This window comes from Parasteatoda tepidariorum, chromosome 5 (assembly GCF_982258835.1).
Source record: "Parasteatoda tepidariorum strain Cologne lab strain chromosome 5, Ptep-v5.0, whole genome shotgun sequence".
NCBI lineage: Eukaryota > Metazoa > Arthropoda > Arachnida > Araneae > Theridiidae > Parasteatoda > Parasteatoda tepidariorum.
In genome coordinates, this window is record NC_141759.1 from 36,599,462 (window position 1) to 36,617,021 (window position 17,560).

At 27.5% G+C, this 17,560-nt stretch overlaps 1 protein-coding gene across 5 annotated transcripts in view; it reads left to right on the forward strand.

Moving 5' to 3' along the window:
• Positions 1-16,299, forward strand: part of Rbcn-3B (WD repeat-containing protein Rbcn-3B) — a 47,578-nt gene extending 31,279 nt beyond the window's left edge. For all 5 annotated transcript variants that reach the window (XM_087163672.1, XM_016068933.4, XM_043050968.3 and 2 more), the window contains 11 exons: positions 1,033-1,316; positions 3,342-3,560; positions 4,063-4,369; positions 5,250-5,541; positions 7,525-7,722; positions 7,803-7,989; positions 10,310-10,580; positions 12,711-12,793; positions 13,398-13,497; positions 13,718-13,822; positions 15,031-16,299. In XM_087163672.1, the coding sequence (XP_087019798.1) occupies positions 1,033-1,316; positions 3,342-3,560; positions 4,063-4,369; positions 5,250-5,541; positions 7,525-7,722; positions 7,803-7,989; positions 10,310-10,580; positions 12,711-12,793; positions 13,398-13,497; positions 13,718-13,822; positions 15,031-15,216 (2,232 nt within the window). In that variant the 3' untranslated portion in view covers positions 15,217-16,299. The remainder of the gene's footprint in view (positions 1-1,032; positions 1,317-3,341; positions 3,561-4,062; positions 4,370-5,249; positions 5,542-7,524; positions 7,723-7,802; positions 7,990-10,309; positions 10,581-12,710; positions 12,794-13,397; positions 13,498-13,717; positions 13,823-15,030) is intronic.
• Positions 16,300-17,560: the final 1,261 nt, after the last annotated feature.

Genomic DNA, 17,560 nt, shown 5'->3' on the forward strand with positions numbered 1-17,560 from the left:
AAAAATAGATTTAAGAACAGGATGTGGCTTTTAAAAGTGTGAGAAAGTATTTCATTTAGAATAATTAATTAGGAAGAAGTTTTATAGCAGAGAAACTAACATAAAAAGATTAATTGAAGCTTTTTATGTTACATATATATATATATATATAGCATAAGAAAAATAAATAAATAAAAAATAAATGAAGAAAGTTAAGATAAACAATAAGTTTTATTTACTGCGCATAAGCTGCAAGTAAATAGAACTCATAAAATAAGTTCAAAATGTAGAGAAAAAAATTACAGAACAGTGAAGAAAGGGAAAAAGAAAAATAATAATAATAAAAGTTTAAAAAATTCAAAAAAAACTCAGAAAAAAGGAAGAAAAAAATTATAAAAGGCCAGAAAATAAAAGATATAATCTTTTAATCAGTTCATACAATTATATCCGCAAAAAGGGGTGCTTTCTAATATTGTATCAATATAGCCAAAGCAAAATATATCAATAGAGAATTATAAAAAAGTTTTATTTATGTCTATAGCATTAGTAGGGATGCAATTACTAGTTCGTTTTTAATGACATGTTAATAAATTTAAATAACTGAGATTGATTCAAGATTATATTAAAATTATACATTTATTTTATTTATTAAGATTATATTGTCTTAAAAAACAATATGAGTGCAACATTTTATTTTAATCTTTAAAAATTAAGAGTCTTAGCATAAATTTCATTAAGTGTTAAAACATATTTTTGATTTTGTATGAAACAACAAGAAAAAAAGTCTGTTTATAATGTTAGTTAGAAAAACTATCAAAAATTTTATACAATGTAGAAAAAAATTATAATTAAATTTTATTTTAGAGCTTCAAAATATTATTATATAAATTTGGTCAGCACTAATTTTTGTATATTTTATTGCAGTTTTTATATTAGTATGCTTCAAGCATTTTTCAATATTTTTTGTGTGAACTAATTTTAGTTAATTGTTTTAACTATACTGCTAATATATTCAAAAGCAATTTGCTAAGTGTTTAGTTTTTGCTCTTTCAGGATTCTGGTGAAAGCAACGGCAGTGATGGAAAGAAAACACGTCAAATGAATCTAGCGGAAACAAACCTAACTATGGAAATTGCTCAACTGTTGTTGTCTCTTCTTCATGCTTGGGGATTAGATTCTGAACTGGATAGAGTCTGTGAGAACAAGCTAGGATTGTTGAGACCAATGAGGCCTGTTTGTTTCGGTCTGTTGTCTCGTGGCGGCCATATGGCTTTAATTTTGCCAACTTACCTTCACACTTTACAAAGTGGAGTTCAAAAGAAACCTCCACCACCAATGTAAGTTCGAAAAACATTATCAGTTTTATTATACAGTCTTCTGATTTTTATTTTATTCTATAACCATTGTTGATCAGCCAACAGAATTTTGAGTTTATGATTACCAATGTTCAAATCTATAGCTTTGTAATTTGTAATCCAATCCAGAAGACAAGGGAACTCCTGGATCAAGTATTGGAAGAAGTTTGCCTTTGTGTAGGACTTTTTGAGGAAACTAACCCGCATTTGCATTTCATAGAGAGAAAAACCACAAAAATCTCCCATGATTGGCCTGATGGGACTCTAACCCATGATTCATCTACCACTAAAGATATCGCTCTATTCCCTGAGCCACCGCAGCTCACAAAACATTCTTCTGACTAAAAATGTCATTGGAAAGTGGGTTTTATGTATCATATTTTCTTTTTAAAAATCTGTTATAGCTATTAATTACTGTACTCATGACCCATTGAAATCTATTTCATTCTGATTATTTTTATTTTAAAAGCAGCTTGTATTTGCTAACTATGTATTATATGAAATATTTAAAAATTTCAATTTAACCTCATGAATTCGTGTGCACAATGAGTTACGTATTATGATCATTTCTTATTGTACCTGTTTTAATCTTCCTTTGCCAGTATTCTTCAAATGAGATGTATACTGAATTCCTATAAAATCTTGAAAATTAGTCATTCTAGTTTGCGAAGCAGAATTTATCATTAAAACTTTAACGTTAGTTTATGAAATTTATTTATTTGTATGATCTCCCTCTTTTTCTTCCCATGTTAAAATTGCTAATAATATAAGTAAAAATTAAAGCTCAGTGCCTGCCATTCGAAAATAAAAAATGATAAGTAAAATCTTGAGTCTCGTGGTCTATCTTTCTAAATAAGAGAATAGCAGAATAGAGTAATGTTCTTTTCTTACTGCTGACCATAGAATGTTTTTAAACCTAGAGTGTTTTTAAAGTAACATAAATGGAAAAACATACAATCAACACTCACTCTAATAGCTTACTCTTGACATTATATTATTAGCAGACATTATAATATTATATTGTGTGTGCACAAAAAATCTTAAATATTAAATCACAAAAAATACTTGTCTAATTTTTTAACAAAGCAATGTTTTACTTTAATAAGAGTTTGGTAACTCACAGAAAAGGCAACTTTTGTTCTAACTTAATATACATATAAAAGTATCTTTTAGAACAAAACTTAATTGGTGAAAAATGCATTAAAAATAATATGCTGTTTTAAGGCTACTATTTTTGATAAACATCATACATGAAGATAACTGCAGAAACCACATGTTTTAACTCTAAAACAGGAAACTGACATCTCACAATAAGTGAATACAATTTACAAACAAGAAAAGTATGAGCGGTTTATTTATTATATCCTTTGAAAGGAAGTTTCACTGATTATGAATGACCATTAATTAGTACCACTTAGGATTTAGGATAGGAATTTAGGAGATCATGTCCTTAGTCCTTCACACGAAGGGGATTCAAATTGTTTTACATTTATTGGGTACATAAAAAATAATAAGGGTTTAAATAATTTCTTTACATTTTTTTCGAAATCAAATGACTTAATTTCGGCCATTATATTGGATTGAATGGCTCAATGTAAAGATTCTAATATATATTAAAATAACATTTTGCCTGTGGAATAGCAAACAGGACCTTATGTATCAGTCGTTATAATGGAAAGAACATGGCAATGGAATTCAAACTAAAGAGTGTAGGCTGTATGTATAAAATTTATTATAAATAGTTCTGTGTTGTGTTAGTTTTACAGTGCCTTAAGCATCTTTTCAATATAATTAAATTTAAATTATATATTGATCGTTGCTATTATATTTTAAGTGTTAATGTTCAATTTATTTTTTATTAAAGATAAAAACAAAATATAATTTCTGAAAATATATGAGTGATATTTTTTTGTTGTATAAATATAATATTGTTCTTATAAGGGGCAAGACATAGAAATGTGAAACAAAGGCGTTTGGGTAACATATTTAAAAATAAATTTTTTTTAGGGAAGGGAAGCATGTCAGATTAGTGGCCCCAGCTATACCACCAGAGTTGCTTTTAGAAGAAGAAAGAGCACGGGTGTTTTCCTCTCGAGGACACTGGGAGCTGTCGACAGCCATGACCACCACTCATTTGTTAGCCATTATTGCTTTGGCAAACACTCTAATGTCTATGAATAGTGCCACATTCATTCCTGAACAAGAAAGAAGAAGAAAGCTTCACAGGTGAACTGATACCATTTCTAAAATTTTTAATTTCCTTTTTGTGACTCTTAAGATGATCAATAAATATTTCTGAGTAAAGTTATATGAAATATTATAACCATTCATTTAAAATTTCTGCAGTCTTCTACCAGATGGCTTTGTAAATGGTCTGAAGTCAGAATGCCTAACCTCTTTATTATATCCAGACAACAGTTTAAAAAGTATGACTGCCGCCGTTTCTATAGTTAAGAAGGTGGATATGGGTTTTAGTAAGCACTCTGTATAGAACTGCATTCAACCTCAGAGTTCTGTGGGCAGACTTATACGCTTACAAGATAAACAAATCATCTGTATAAATAAAAGCAAATTATTTTAATAAATTTAATCTTATTTGAATTCCACTGTCAACCATTATATATGTTTTTTGGAAAACTTTATTTTGCTATGAAAATGTAAGTTTTGTATTAGACTAACATAAACAAAATATAGGTAATATTATTCTAAATTTCTATTTTTTACGCAGGAGACTCAGTCGTGCTGATAGTAAAGCTGTGAATTCCCAACCAACGTCACCAGGTACATTTTCAGCTCATTCTCAACCTGGTACACCCAGTTCACTTCCTGATACCAATAGAAAGGAAGATGTTGTGCAAGCAATGATGGCAGCTGAAGCAGGTGCATTTAGCAGTCAGCAGGCTGCAATTAAACAGGGTTGGAGTTTGCTGGCTGCTCTTCACTGCGTTCTCTTGCCAGATTTAGTGAAATCAGAGAAATACAAAACCCCTCAAGTGGAGATGCTTGCTAGGAGATGGCAAGATAGGTGTCTAGAGGTAAAACTTTTTTGAATTGCAAACAATTGTTTGCAATAAATTCTAAATTGTTTATATATTTTCTGTCCTTGACAACTTTTCATTTTTACTAGCCCCTTAAAAATGATTATAGAACCATGAAATTTTGTTTTTTTTACCGAAACATTTGTAAATTTTTTTTTAAGAAAATACAAGCAATGAAAGCAGTCAATGTTGGTCAAAAATTGGATAAATATGACAACCAAAGCTGACGTCTTCAGGGGGTACCAGCATAATATATTATGTAATATATTCTTTTCCGTGGACTTTGGCAAAACCTTTGGAGTACAGAGAGAGCAATTGTAGGCTTTTGTCGTGCTCTCTCGATAGAAAAGGTTTTGCTTTTATGACTTCCGGAGCTGGTACCCCTCAAAGACATCAGCTTTGGTTATCATACTTATTAAATTTGTTTTTCAATGTTTCTCTTGTTTCGATTCCTTTCGGATTCACTTCTGCTTTGCGCGTTATTATTTTTAATAGCTTTTAAAATTGTGAATTCTTTTCTTAATTTGTTTACTGAACTTCTTTATGTAGTAAAAAGTACAATAAGGAATAAAGAGAAATATAATTTTTGGGGATTTAATTTCTTCTGTAACTGCTTTTTAAAATTACAATTTCGCCATTTACAATTCTTCCATAAAAAGAAGTAAAATTTTGGTACAAAACTAGCCACAGTAAAAGAAGGCATGAGAAACTTTTATTTTGAATTATACTAATTTTTTCTTTTAATTTTGTCTTCTATACTCTATTTTTTTCCTTTTTAAAGTAACAAATTATTTCAGTATTTATCTACTGAATTCTTTTATTATTATTCTCTGTTTTGCTTTTCAGTGTTCAATTATGTAATATTTTTCTTCTTAAGGTGAGAGAGGCTGCTCAAGCATTGTTGCTGGCGGAATTAAGACGCATATCACCAAAAGGTCGTAAAAAGTTGGTTGAAGAATGGGCACCATATTTACCTAATTATGGTGAGCCTTATCCAAAGAATGCTAATACTCCACAACAACACCCTCATGGTGTTGATAATGCAAATTCTGTTGCTCCTGCAACAAATGTATCCACAAACAATGCAAACAATAATGAACATGCAGATCATACTAAAGATGAGGAACATTTCTCTGAAGACGAAGAAACAGAAGAACATAGCTTAGAAGGTACTTATACATTATGCCTGATAATTAAATATTTATTTGTAATTTTCAAAATGCTTTTTTAGTGTGGTATACAGTAGTGATTCTACTAGACTTTGAAAACTACAGGTCCTAAGGGCCAAGGACTTCTGGATCCTTTGGATCCCTATTTATAATAATATAAATAATTTAAAGCATTCTAAATTTTAAAAAATTGCTAAAGTCTATGTGATTTAAAATAAATTTACATATCAAGTGATGCCTCAAAATAAATAAATAAATTAGAGGAAAGAGGGGAAAAGGTGGAGAAAAATATGATCTGTGATATGGATTGTTTCTCTACTTCTTGAGAGCTGTGATAGCTCAGTGATTAGAGAATCGGATTTCGGTCTGAAGGAGTCTGGGTTTGATCTTCGACCCCTCTAAGACCGAGTGCATACGATATACATGCTCATAAAATCTGTTGAATCAAAAGTCTTGTGGTCAATCACTAAGCAGTACCATGGGTACAGGGATCTGGAAAAAAAATTCCTTCCACTTCGGATCTATGTCTAAATTGAGGAAGTGGACTCACAAATTGTGATGACATGTCTTCGGATCATCTTAAGAGATGTTTCTCAGACAGTCACCAATAGCCGATTGTGCAGCTCTTGTGCGATGTAAAAAAAGTACCTACTTCTTTGTCCCTCTGTTAATATGTGGATTTATAAAAATTCCATTTATTTAAAGACAAAACAAATAATTCCAAAATAATAGAAGATTTATATTTGAAATTAAGATTTTTAATTAAAACTAAACTAACTCTTGCCTTAAGAAAAAGCAGCTGTGTAATCTGATACTCAGAATTATTTTCGTTTCCTCCTTCTAAACAAATATTTCACTTGATAGAGAATTATGCATCCTAGAGCATTCATCAATTTTTTTTTTCATTCCGATTCCATGCATAATGTTTAAGTAGAATTGTTATTTGCAATAGTTATCAAACTATTTTAATTGCTCGGTTTTTCCTATAATTAAACAATATGATTCAAAAACAAGATTTTATTAATTTTAAACAATTTAATATTTCTCATATATGGCCATGTAGATCCTTTTGTTACCTGTTGTAAGGTTTTGATTTGATTCAGAATAAATGCAATATATTTTATTCAGTCTTTATTTTATATTTTTTTTTAAAAATAATTAATTCAAATGAAAGTTTTTTTCCAGAAAGCTTAAAAAACCTTTTTAAGTACAGTGATGATACAACCATAAATTTTGTCTAAATATTACTTTGTAGAAACACTGTAGTGAAATTCTGGTTCTTTTATGGAATTATAATAATATTCTCTAAAAAAGTGAATAATACTTAAATGGTTTAATAATAATCATTCAAGTCATCTAAAAATATTACTTTAGCTCATTGCAGATTTAAAATAAGAGGAAAAATTTTATTATAGTAATTTGGTCAATATTATAACTTTATGTGGTCTTATTTAAATTAAGAGTCCAGTCTTGCATATTTTAAAATTAAAACAAAAATAATTTTTTTTTTCTTAATAATAAATGTTACACATAATTAAGGTAAACTATGTATAATGATACATAAAAAAAAACTGTGTGTATTTTGAAAACTCACTATAAACAGAAATTTAATGTGATTTTTTTATTGTAAGGAAAATTTATCGGCTAATTGAAAATTTTTGAAATTAAATACGTTTTTAAAATTTTTATCTTAAATATTATTCATTATTTTTTTTTAGCGTTTAGAAAATTTAAGTGGGAACTATTTAGTTGTTTTTTATATTTTATTTTATTATTATAATGAAAGAGGTGGTTCTGGAAACATTATTTAAAACAAAAATATAAATTAATAAAGTCTTTCCCTCAAAGGAAAAAACTTTTTCCTGTACATATATTTGTAAAACATACTTAAATTTCTGTATAATAAATATATATCTGTTTGATATCTATTTGTATTTTTTATGACAAGTAATCGTCATTATTTCACTGATATCTATTATTTAGATACAAGCCATAGAAGGCCTTCTAGTGCCACAGAAGGTAAAAGGAAGCAAACAACTGCTATTGTTTTACTGGGTGTTATCGGTGCAGAATATGGTCATGAAATTGAAACTAGTAAAAAGAGCACACCAGATGATCAGAAAAGACGCAGTGTTGTCGAAGGGTTTGGACTCACAAATTACTCACTTGCTCGATATACTAGTACGTACACATGTGGTTTTTAATATTGGCAAAAGAACATGCATCAATTTTTAATAATTATTTGCTTTTGTCATTTTCAGGTCAGGCATTAGCATTTCTCTTGTTAGTTCCACCTTCTGCTGCCTTTCCTCAACATACTGCTTTAAGACGAGCAGCTATTGATTTGATTGGGCGAGGATTTACTGTATGGCAACCTTATTTAGATGTCTCCAAAATTCTACTTGGCCTGTTAGAGTTATGTTGCGACTCTGATAAGCTAGTTCCCAGGTATAGTTATTTTTTATAATTCTGAAAGTAAGTTAAATGAATTTATACTTAAGTTATTAACATGTATGTAACATATAAATTTTTTATATAAAATAAAAATTTGTAATTTTTTTGTTTCTGAAGAGATTAAAACAGTAAAAAATTTATATAGCACAATTCTATAAATTGAAATATTGCGTATGCCGCCTTAACTTTACCACCTCTAAAATAAACCAAAACCGATAAATTTGTTGGATTTTATTTCTAATGCTCTTAGTAATTAAATTTTTTTTCTGCAAAAAAATAATTACTTTCTGGCGCATTTTTTGTATTTTAAAGTATTATTTATATTTAGAAATTTCTTCACTATTCATCTGTTCTAAAGATACATTGCTAAATACATCGTTGGTAAATTTAATGATATGTGAAATGATCTATGTAACACAAAATTCTATATAATACAAAGCCTCATATTTGGTTATAAATATCTTTTGATGTGTTAAGTTTTACCAATTTATTGAAATCATGAATAAAATCCCTATTTGTGCTAAAAATTTCTAGTAATACATTTGATCATTAATGCTTTTTAATCTAGTTTTAAAGCTATAAGTATTAAAGAGTAAGTTGAAATTTGCATATAATTGATTATTAAGAAAATGAACATTTTCTTAATTTATGGCATAACTTATTTAAACTTCATTAACCAAAATCTCTTATTCTAAACTAAGTTTATATTAAGTAAATTTAAGTACATTTTTTTACATCTTGAGTAACTTTCTTCATTGTTTGAAACACAATTTTGTGTTTTGAATGAGTTTAAGAGTTGAACTTAATAAAGTTGTAAATACAGGTTTTGAGTTTGTTTTAAATTACTGCACATATCAATATTTTAAAAGATAAAAATGTTTTGATAGTTTTATAAATATTTGTCATTCTAATTTGCAACTTAAAACAAATGTATCTTTGCATATCTTTTTTACCACTTCTCACAACTTCAACATTTTATAGAATTGAACTTTTGTGTCCAGCTGTGATAGATGTACAGCTTGCGAAAGAAAAAAAACCGGACAACCTTGAATAACTTTTGATTTAATGATGGAATCTTCACAATCTAGGACTCTATCAGAATGGCTCAAGATTGTGACCTCAAATATGCTAATTAATAAGTGCAGACGATATTTTAAGTTACGAAATCAGACATAAAAACATCATTTCTTTGAAAAAACATACTTTTTTTCAGAGATTGGGATTTCTGATCTCCAAAATATAAGGAGTAGCTACAATCTGGGAAATATGGTCCCAATAGTTTGATCAGGAGAGCTTCTCAAAGTTTGTTAATTTTACTTTTTTGCGTATTTCACTATATATCGAGAACTTTTTAAGTGGTAAACATTAAATATTTATTAGTAAATATTTATTTTAACTAATAAATATTAACTATTTATTATAATAAATATTTATTTAATATTTATTTTATTTAATAATAGTTGACAAAATTTTGAATTGTAATGTATAAAATTTTTTGCTGTATATATATGATTATAATTTTGCTGAATATAATTTTAAATACCAAAATATGAAATTTGACTAAAATCGGTTTAAAAAGTTCCTTAGAAATTGAATTTCAAAAAGTCAGATATTTAAAATTCGATTTATTTTTTGTTTAACTGATTTTGCTCAAAATTTGTATTTTGTCATGGAAATATGTGTTCCTTAAAATAATGCAAAAAATTTTAAATCTTAAAATTCAAAGTGTTTTCAACTATTATTCAAAAAATTAATAAAAAGATTATAAATATTTACCAAAATTTATTTTTTTGCATGGTTATTACCTTTGGGCAAAAAAATTTTATAATTGCATGCAAAAAATTTTCAATTCGCTTAAATACTTCTCGACATATAGCGAGATGCGCAAGAAGTAAAATTAACATTCAGGGGTCCAAATTTTGGAGTGCTTTCATGACTAAACTATTGGGACCATATTTCCCAGATTGAAGCTACCCCCTATATTTTATGGGTCAGAAATCCAAATCTATCAAAAAATAGGCGTGTCTGATTTTGTAACTTAAAATATCGTCTGCACTTATTTACTAGCATATTTGAGGTGACCCCCTCAATCCCTTAAGACAGAGTCCTAGAACGTTAGGTTCATCAAATGTTATTCAGGGTACTCCGTTTTTTTGTTTCATTTTTTTTTAAATTTTATTTTGTGCACTGTTCTTTAGATTATTTAAAAAAAAAACTTAATTACTTGTTAATGTTATTAAACTATGAAGAAAATACAGTTGCAACTGAAATGTGTTAATTAAAGGTTATATGTACCTATTTTTGTTTGTCACAGTATGTCTTATGGGTTGCCTCTAACCCCAGCTGCTGATTCCTGCAGAACAGCTCGCCATGCTCTTTCATTGATTGCTCTTGCTCGACCTGCAACATTTATCACCACACTTGTAAAAGAGGTGGCTCGCTACAATACTCTAGCTCAAAATGCTCAAACACTGAACATTTCTATGCACATGACTGTTCTAAATCGATCGAAGCCAGAGATATTACGTGTTATTGAAATATTGATGGACAAAAAGCAAACCGATGTTTCTGATCTTCTTGTAGAGGTGAATAATTTTATAAACTTTCAAGTTGTAAACATTTACACTCTATTTCTGTTGCCTATAATTTAGATTATGGCTCTTGTTTTAATTATGATTTTGCTGTAGGAATATGTTGAGTTGAATATAATAAACTCTTTCACCAATACATGAAGACTTGTGGGCATGAAAGTAATAACCTTCATATTTTTTTTTTTTTTTTTGGTAGTTGCAGATATGTGGCCTATTATGAGATGTGTGGCCTATTATCAAAGTTAATCAGTATTGTGTTGCGATCTCTAGACAGAAACTTCTGCTATTTAAGCAGAATCAAATATCTTTTTTGATATTATTCGATAGATCCATTACTTATAGTAGAGAAGTGAAATTATTATAAAATATGAGTTATCACTTTTTACCCCTGAGATCGTCATATTATTTTCACTGAGAAAAATTTTTTCATAATGAATGGGTTCTTAAGTTTCAACAGTTTTTATTCAGTAAAATTTACAACAGAATAAGAATATGAAATAACACTTAAAGCAAAATCGTAATTAGCAGTGTTTTAAATGTTTTTATCTAGTTGTATCTGATTCCACAGTTTTCATGTAGTAATGAGGGACAAGCAAGTATGTATATAAATTTAATTGTGATCTTGCTGTTATAATCAGGAATATTATTTTTTTTAAATTAATAACTATACCTAAAGCTTTGTTCACAACAGTAAAAGGCTATTCTTTGTGTACGCTAAGCCTTTTTTTTAAATTGAGATTTTAGTTGGTATTTTAAAGTGTTTAAACTTTTCTTAAAACTCACACTTGTTGGTATTTCAAATGTTGTTTTCAAATGTTGTAGGAAGAAAAAAAAATTAAATTGAATAAATTTATGTGTTTGAAATTTTCTTATGCAAAAAACATTGTTTCTGAACATAATTTTGATTTTATTTACTTCTCAAATAAATAATAATGGTTTCTGCTTGGGCGCAGGAGGAGAATTTTAGGTCATCGGTGTAAACACAGAATAGAATTCGGATAAAGGATATTGTTTGTAATTTATTGGTGTAATTAATAAATTGCTAGGTGAAAACAATATGAATGTGGAACTGGCTCTTACAAGATAAAGGAATATGTTAGGGAGGGCTGAAAAAGTAGGAATATCGTAAATCTTTTAGCTCTAGTGTAGAAAAATTTTCAACTATCACTATTAAGAGATATGCAAAATCTTACAACTTTGAACTGATTTCTTCTACTCCTATGACCAAAAGTTTGAAAATTTGACACAAAATGCTTAACTTAAAAATGAAAAAAGATTTTGTTGATATTTTTGCAGTAGAACTTAAAGGCTTTAACTCTTTGACAAGTTTATCGTTGCAAACTTTTTGGATTTTAACATATCTTCTGCTGTTTCTACAGAACTGAAGTTTATATTGATCTATTGAGGCGGCAAAATTAAAACTTCTGAATCGATATCTTCATCTTTCTAAAATTAACCAATCTAACCTTTGACTTTATGATTCAGCAGAAAACACCAATTTAGAGTTTTAAGATTTTGCATGCCTCATAGAGTTCATAGCTGACAGCTTTACCATGCTACCACTAATAGATTTAAGATACAACCTTGAATATATAATGAAGTTCAATGTATGATAAAATTGAATGTATAATGAAATTCAATATGAACCATTTGAAGAATTGAATATGGATCTATTTTTATAATTGAATGTGGAGCCATTTTAAGAATTGAATGTGGTGCTATTTTAATAATTGAATGTGGAGCTATCTATGGAATTGAAGGCACAAGTTAGGACTGACTTTTGATTGGATACACGTCACTCTGAACATGAGGTATAAGGAAAAACCCAACTGTTACTCAAAAAAAATGGGCTTCAGCGCACTTTTTTTGGGGATATCATAGTTAACATGGTTTAGTAACATAGCTCAGTATTCTTTGGTTTGTAACAAGATGGATTGCGATCCATTTTGTTACTAGCATTGCATCAAAATTTTGCAAGCAGCTGTTGTTTAATGTTGGGACTGAAGTGAATTTCCTGTTTCACTATTATAATTTAAGGGTTGAAAATCAGTTAGATAGCATTAGATTTCCTTATAATTAAATCTCAATGCTTGTATTCTTAATTATTTTTATTTTTTAATTTAGGTAATGGACATTGTTATTCACTGCCTTGATCATACTCAGTTAAAAGCAAGAGGGTTAAAGGAAACATTTCCAGCTATATGCAGGTAATTTGTTAAGCATATTGTTTTATATATTAAAAAAGAATGTTGAAAATTAAATTGTTTATTTTACAACTAAAAGTAAGTTTCCTATTATGTATCAATTTTATATTACAGTATACAGTTGTGGAAAGAACTTGCCCTTGTAACAATTTTACATTGGTCTCAGTTGGACTCAAAATTGGCTAATATGGGGTCTATAAGAACATGCATCGAGGGACCAATATTGGGATGTCTAGATTTAAATATTGGTCCTAGAATGACTTTCAATATTGGTGGAACAAGATTCTTTCCTATCTAGGACCATTATTATAAAATATAGACACCCCAATATTTACCCTACATTATGAGCCTATAAGGGACCTAGATAGAAAACAATATTGATCCATTATTGAAAGCTATTTTGAGACCAATATTAGAACTCTAGACATCCCAATAATTACCCAACATTATAAGTCTATAAACGTCCTACATAGAAAATGATATTGGTCCATTATTGATTGTCCTATTTCTGTTATTGATTGAAATTATTTCATTATTAATGTTAAAACACAAACAACTTGATACTTTCTACATTATTCAGAAAATATTTGCTTTTTATTCTTTCTAGATTTTACAATGTTACATATTGTAGTTCAACAAGACGTATTGCTGTGGGTGCAAAAAGTGGATCGTTAGCAATATACGAATTAAGAGCTTCCAAGTGTCAAGTAAAGTGTATTTTGTGTTAAACCTTGTTTTTCATAATTGTGTTTTTTAAATTCACTAACCTTAACAAAATCATGTAACAAGTAAACTTAATTATATTATTTATTGAGCTTATATTATTTATAATACTTATATTATTTATTTTACTTATTGTAAACTTATTATTTCGGTCATCAATTTTCTTTGTTCATGCTATAGTTAAACATTGATAAATTCTTTCAGAATATTTCTGCTCATGCAGCAGCTATCAATGCCTGTTCATTTTCACCAGATGGAAAGTATCTTGCATCTTACTCTAATCAAGAAAATAAATTATGCTTTTGGCAGGTAAGACACACATCACTCTGATTGCTTTTAAATTAAAATTATTAAATTAATTACTTTTTCTAAATTTTTATGTATAATAATTTTTTAATAAAGAAAAGCAAAATTTTCCATACTTTGGGGGAAAATATTATACATCCAAATTACAATTTATGTAAATATTATTTGTTCATTTACACTTTTGTCTTCTTTTCCAATATCATTCAATAAATACAAATTTGATTTTTTTTCATTTTTTAATAATTTAATATAAACTGATTTTTTTGTATTCTTATTAAATGAGTAGGTTACAAATTGTTTATTCTTTTTTTTCTGTAGATAAATTAAATTCTTGATGAAAAAATTTTTTAGTTCTCTATGCAGTACATAAAATATTTTTGTTTGTTAAGTTAGTTTGTGTTAAAAACAGAGATATAATTTTGTTTTTAATATGTATTTACTATCTTATGCTATCAGAATAGATTTTATTTAAAATCGGAAAATCCATTTTTTGTTTAATAGTTAGATTATAAAGTAGCTTGCCTATTCAAAATTGTTAAAGTAATATTATACTAAACTTGCTACTTGAGACATTATGATTCATAATCTAATCTATATTACATCTTTGTTTTGATTCTAGCAATAAAAATGTTGTTTGTTTGTATAAACTTTCTGTAGTAAATCAAAATGATTGTGCCTTAAGATTTATATTTTGCATTAATTTTATGTTTTGCAATCAACAGATAAATATTTCAACTATACAAACATTTAGTTCTATGTTTATTTAAATCCTAGTACTTTTAAAAAATTTCAAATATGTACTAAATGTATTTAATTGATAAAGACATGTTCTACTAAAAGTAAATTTATTGATTCTTTATTTGATATTTAACTGAAAAATTGGCTTCCCAGTTTTTTAATTCATGAGAGTGTTTAGCTTGAATAAAAAAACTATGATTTTATTTATTCCATGATTAATTTGTTATAGTTAAACAATAATATTAACTATTATCTAACTAACAAATAAGCTTCCTGGTTTAACAATTCATTTAGATGTTGAGGTTGAATAAAATGATATTAAGCATTATTGAATACATTTAATCAGAGCTTTGATTGGTAAATATATAAAAATAAACCTGGTTTATTAAAATAAAATCATTATTTTTACCAACCTTGTCACCTACTGCATCTGTGAATTATTGTTTCACTATGTTTTTATTCCCTATTTTTAGACTGCAACTGGCTTGTTTGGACTTGGAAACGCTCAGACACGTTGCATCCGCACGTACAACACCCCTCTCTTGAATGAAGCTGCCAAAAACAACCCCTTAAGGATGGCTAGGTTGCAATGGGGTGCTAATAAAATAGTCAGCTTAATTACAGAAGATCACCTCGAATACAAATTCAGTGTAACTTGAAAATTTAAATGGACAATATCCTTCTCCTGTTTGACATTCCAGATTTAACTTATCGGATTAATTCATGAATGTGCTCTTTAAATGTTGTATTTTAGTAGATGTAGAGTCGTCTTTTCAAATCTTTCCTTTTATAAAGAATGGACTAAATTAAACAAAAAAAAATTATAGCTTATTATAAATGTGTGATACAGCAGTACATAAGAATAATGATTAAGTGTCCTTGAGCTTGTTTTGTTTTTGTGAAATCTTCCAAAAAAGGAAATCTTGTTAATTTGTCTTTGTGTAATTTATTAATATAGCTGTAAATGAAGGAGTCTCAATTTCTTTGTTTTCTATATTTGTATATTTACTAGTGCGTTAGATGTATTTATTTACCAGTAGTCCTTTCTCATTGTGATATTGCAAGAATTATCATAATTTTTTGTGTATAAATTTATTGTATTTTGAAAGAAGCTTTATTTGTACTATGTAAGTTAGAAGCATTATGCATCTATCCCTGCCAAGTCCACAAAAATATGATTTACCAATAGCGAGTATAACCATAAGTCTCCTCTGTACCTACAACACTGTTTTTTAACATAAAATTTTTTTTTTATAACTTTAAAACTCAATTTAATATATTTTGCAAACATTATTTACATGTTATCTTAAAGGTACTAGTTTCAAGGCCAAAATATCAATAATTTTCCAGAACTTTTTCTAACAGTCGGGTAATCTAATAATAATAATAATAATAAAAGGTGCTTCATGTATAGATTCTTGCCATAAATCACCTGGGAGAAAAAGTACCTTCAAGTCTGTCCCTTGTGTAAATGTCATGTGGATTTTAGAATATCAAGGATGATTTTTCACGTACGGTAAATGGAATAAATGTCACAAAATAGCAGGTCGCTTAAAAATGAAAACATTTTTAAGAATTTATTTTGAAGACTTGGCAGGATTTGATATGCATTGCATCAAGTTTTAATTTAATTAATCAGAAATACAGTTTTGAAATGTCTCTCTTTTAAATCACTAAATATATTAATTATTTGTAATGTATAAGAATGATAACAACGAAAAAATAAGACATGAAATGGATATGATTACACCTGAAATGGATATAAAAAGAAGAAAAATGGACATTATGATTGAATTTTTTATTAATGTAATTTTTTGTGTGTGTCCTGGTAATAAAATATTGTGGGCAGATTTATTTTATAAATGCAATTTGAAATAAAAAGTTGTCTAACCTTTTAAGTTTTTTTTTTAAAAGAAAGCAGCTTAAATCTTTTGTTTTATTACCTTATTATGAAGAAATAAAGGGGCACTTATATTTCTTTGAAATTTTACAGTCATCTTTGCAAAATTTTAAATGAAAAATATTATTTAAATTTCTAATTAAAAAAAATAATACATAAAAAAAAACTGAAATTTGAGAATTAGATATATCTATATGGGTGAAAAAAATTTGAAGAACTGTTACATTGATTAATAAATAGGAAACTTAGATCAATAATTTTCAAAGTTCATTAATAAAATATCAAAATATTTAATAGTAAAATTAAATCTCTGTGTCTTTGAAGCATACCTTTTAGTATTAAAATGGAGAAGTGAGATCTGCCAATCTATTGTTATGTTTTTTTTAATTATTATTATTAATTCTATTTATTTATAGTTATTGAGTAAATGTTTTTTTTTTAACCTTTTCTGGTTAAAAATATCTTTAATGGTTTTGATTTAGAAGTCGTTTCTCATTACAATGTTTAACTGGAACTATATGCCTTAACTTTTAAAATTGGTTGAATTTCAAAAGAAAAGCATTTTGATATTTTTAAATTTTATAATGTGTTTGAAAATAAGATATTTATCACATGTTAGCTTATTGCACTTAAAATTTATTTTAGAAAAATGTTGCTAGCTTTTAAATCTATAAAAAGGTCTCGATTTTTTCCCCAGATAATTCAGCAATAATTAAATAAAACTGCTAAGAAGGAAGTGAGATATAATTCAGTTTTATAACTTTCCTTTTCATTTAAAAATTATGTGTAAATTAAACTTAACGATTTAGCACAACTTAATTTTTTTTTCTTGCAGTCTCCCTGCATTTTTATGGCTAATTTTATGTACATAATTTTGAAATAATATTTATAAAATGGTGTAATTAGGGATATATATATGTTTGAAACTAAGATTTTTTAAAGAATTGCTTGAATAATATAAATGCTCTATTTCTTAAAAATAATTTAAACGTTGCTTTTACACTTTAAAAATGTATGTCAAAACAGAAAAAGAATTATCAATAACTTTTTTTATATCTGTAATACAATTGCATATCGGTAGAATAAATATATAATTTGGAAAA